Genomic DNA, 1597 nt, shown 5'->3' on the forward strand with positions numbered 1-1597 from the left:
CGTCCCCTGCATCGGCAGGCGGACTCTCAACCACTGCGCCACCAGGGAAGCCCTGGGGCTGCCTTTTGAAGTGCAGTCTCGGTCCCGCTAAGGGACCTCCTTCCTCAAAGTTGTCCAGGCTTCAGCAGCAGGTGGGGCTGACAGGGGAGGCCAGGTGGGCTCCCAGGACTCCCTCCTGGAGACCTATCTCTGTGAAGGGCCTGGGTCTTGCCGTCTGACACACCACTCCCACCCCATCCCACTCTGGCCATCGTGCATATGTACCTGTGTGTCTGGGTCAGGTTTCATCCTAGGAGTGCCCTCAGCCTCTCGCTGCCCAGGAGTCTGTGGGACCAGATTCTCAGAAGACCTCACCCCCGAGGGGACCCAGACGTCTTGGGATAAGGACATCCCTGCGATTAACCAAGGTGAGGGCACTGTGTCTTCTCTTGGGGTTTGGGGTATGAAGTTGTCCATGTGGCGCGTGAGAACTGTGCTGAATGCTCAGAGCAGAAAAAGCTGCGAGGAAATGTGCCAGCTTTCTTAGTGGGTCTTGGAGAGTAATGGTTCCACGGGCAACTTCTTTTTTGTTTTTTGAATTTTATTTATTTTTTATACAGCAGGTTCTTATTAGTTATCTATTTTATACATACTGGTGTATATATGTCAATCCCAATCTCCCAATTCATCCCACCACCACCATCACGGGCAACTTCTTAAGTCTATTTTTCTGCATCTTCTCTACTGGGTTGTTACTTTTATAAGAAGGGGGAAAACCAGAGGTTTATAAAAAAAAAAAGGAGAGCCCCGTACTTTTATCAGGCCAGGTCTGGTGTTGAATAGAGCCATTAGTGGCTGTTTGGAAACAGGTCAGCCAACTGGTTCAGGATGACCTGCAGGTGTGAGGCGCTGGTGGGGGAGGTCCAAAGACCAGGAAGCGTGAGTCTTAGGCCTCCCTGCCTGGGGATTTCAGCTGAAGAATGAAAACATATAGATAACCTGGGACAAAGCTAGTAGGAATAAAGACTGGAGTTCAGAACGGGGTTGGGGGTAAGGGGTAGGGGATGAGAATCTGCCGCATGTGGTCTGCCCCTCCCCCTCCTCTGTGAAAAGCTTGAGCAGGGCCTTTCGCCACCTTTCGGTCACTGTGACTGGTTCTCGCCATCTCCAGACCAATCTGAGGCTTCCTTGGCATCGCTTTCCAGCTGCTGTGGAGGATTCTCTCTGCTAGGGCTGCTGGTGGCCTAGTGTAGTACCGGCCATAAAGCCCTTGACAGGGAGGCTCACACCCTCCCCAGCTGCTGGGAATGTTGGCTGCTAAGGCCTCGCAGCTGGAGACCCTTGGCCAGGGATTCCTGGGAAGCTGTGCCCTGCCCTGCCCAGGGCGGCGCAGCCACAGCGACTCATACAGGACGTGAGTCTGGCCCCATGCCTCCAGGTGCGATAAGTCTGTAGTGCCACTTGGGGTCCAGAGCTCCTATGGGGTCCGGCTGGGGCTCTTCCCCAGCGCTCTCCACCTCTCCCTGCTCCCACCATCAATCACCTGTAGATGGCTCCCTGGCTCAGGCTCTGCTTCTAGGGAACCCAACCTCCAGGATGCCAGGCACTCTTCTAAGAT

The 1597-nt window shown here is 54.5% G+C and overlaps 1 protein-coding gene across 1 annotated transcript in view; it reads left to right on the forward strand.

Moving 5' to 3' along the window:
- Nucleotides 1–1597, forward strand: part of ASTL (astacin like metalloendopeptidase) — a 16002-nt gene that overhangs the window by 756 nt on the left and 13649 nt on the right. The window contains exon 2 of the mRNA XM_007470231.1: nt 282–407. Within this exon, the coding sequence (XP_007470293.1) occupies nt 282–407 (126 nt within the window). The remainder of the gene's footprint in view (nt 1–281; nt 408–1597) is intronic.

Source organism: Lipotes vexillifer, unplaced genomic scaffold, assembly GCF_000442215.2.
Source record: "Lipotes vexillifer unplaced genomic scaffold, Lipotes_vexillifer_v1.1 scaffold1139, whole genome shotgun sequence".
Taxonomy (NCBI): domain Eukaryota; kingdom Metazoa; phylum Chordata; class Mammalia; order Artiodactyla; family Lipotidae; genus Lipotes; species Lipotes vexillifer.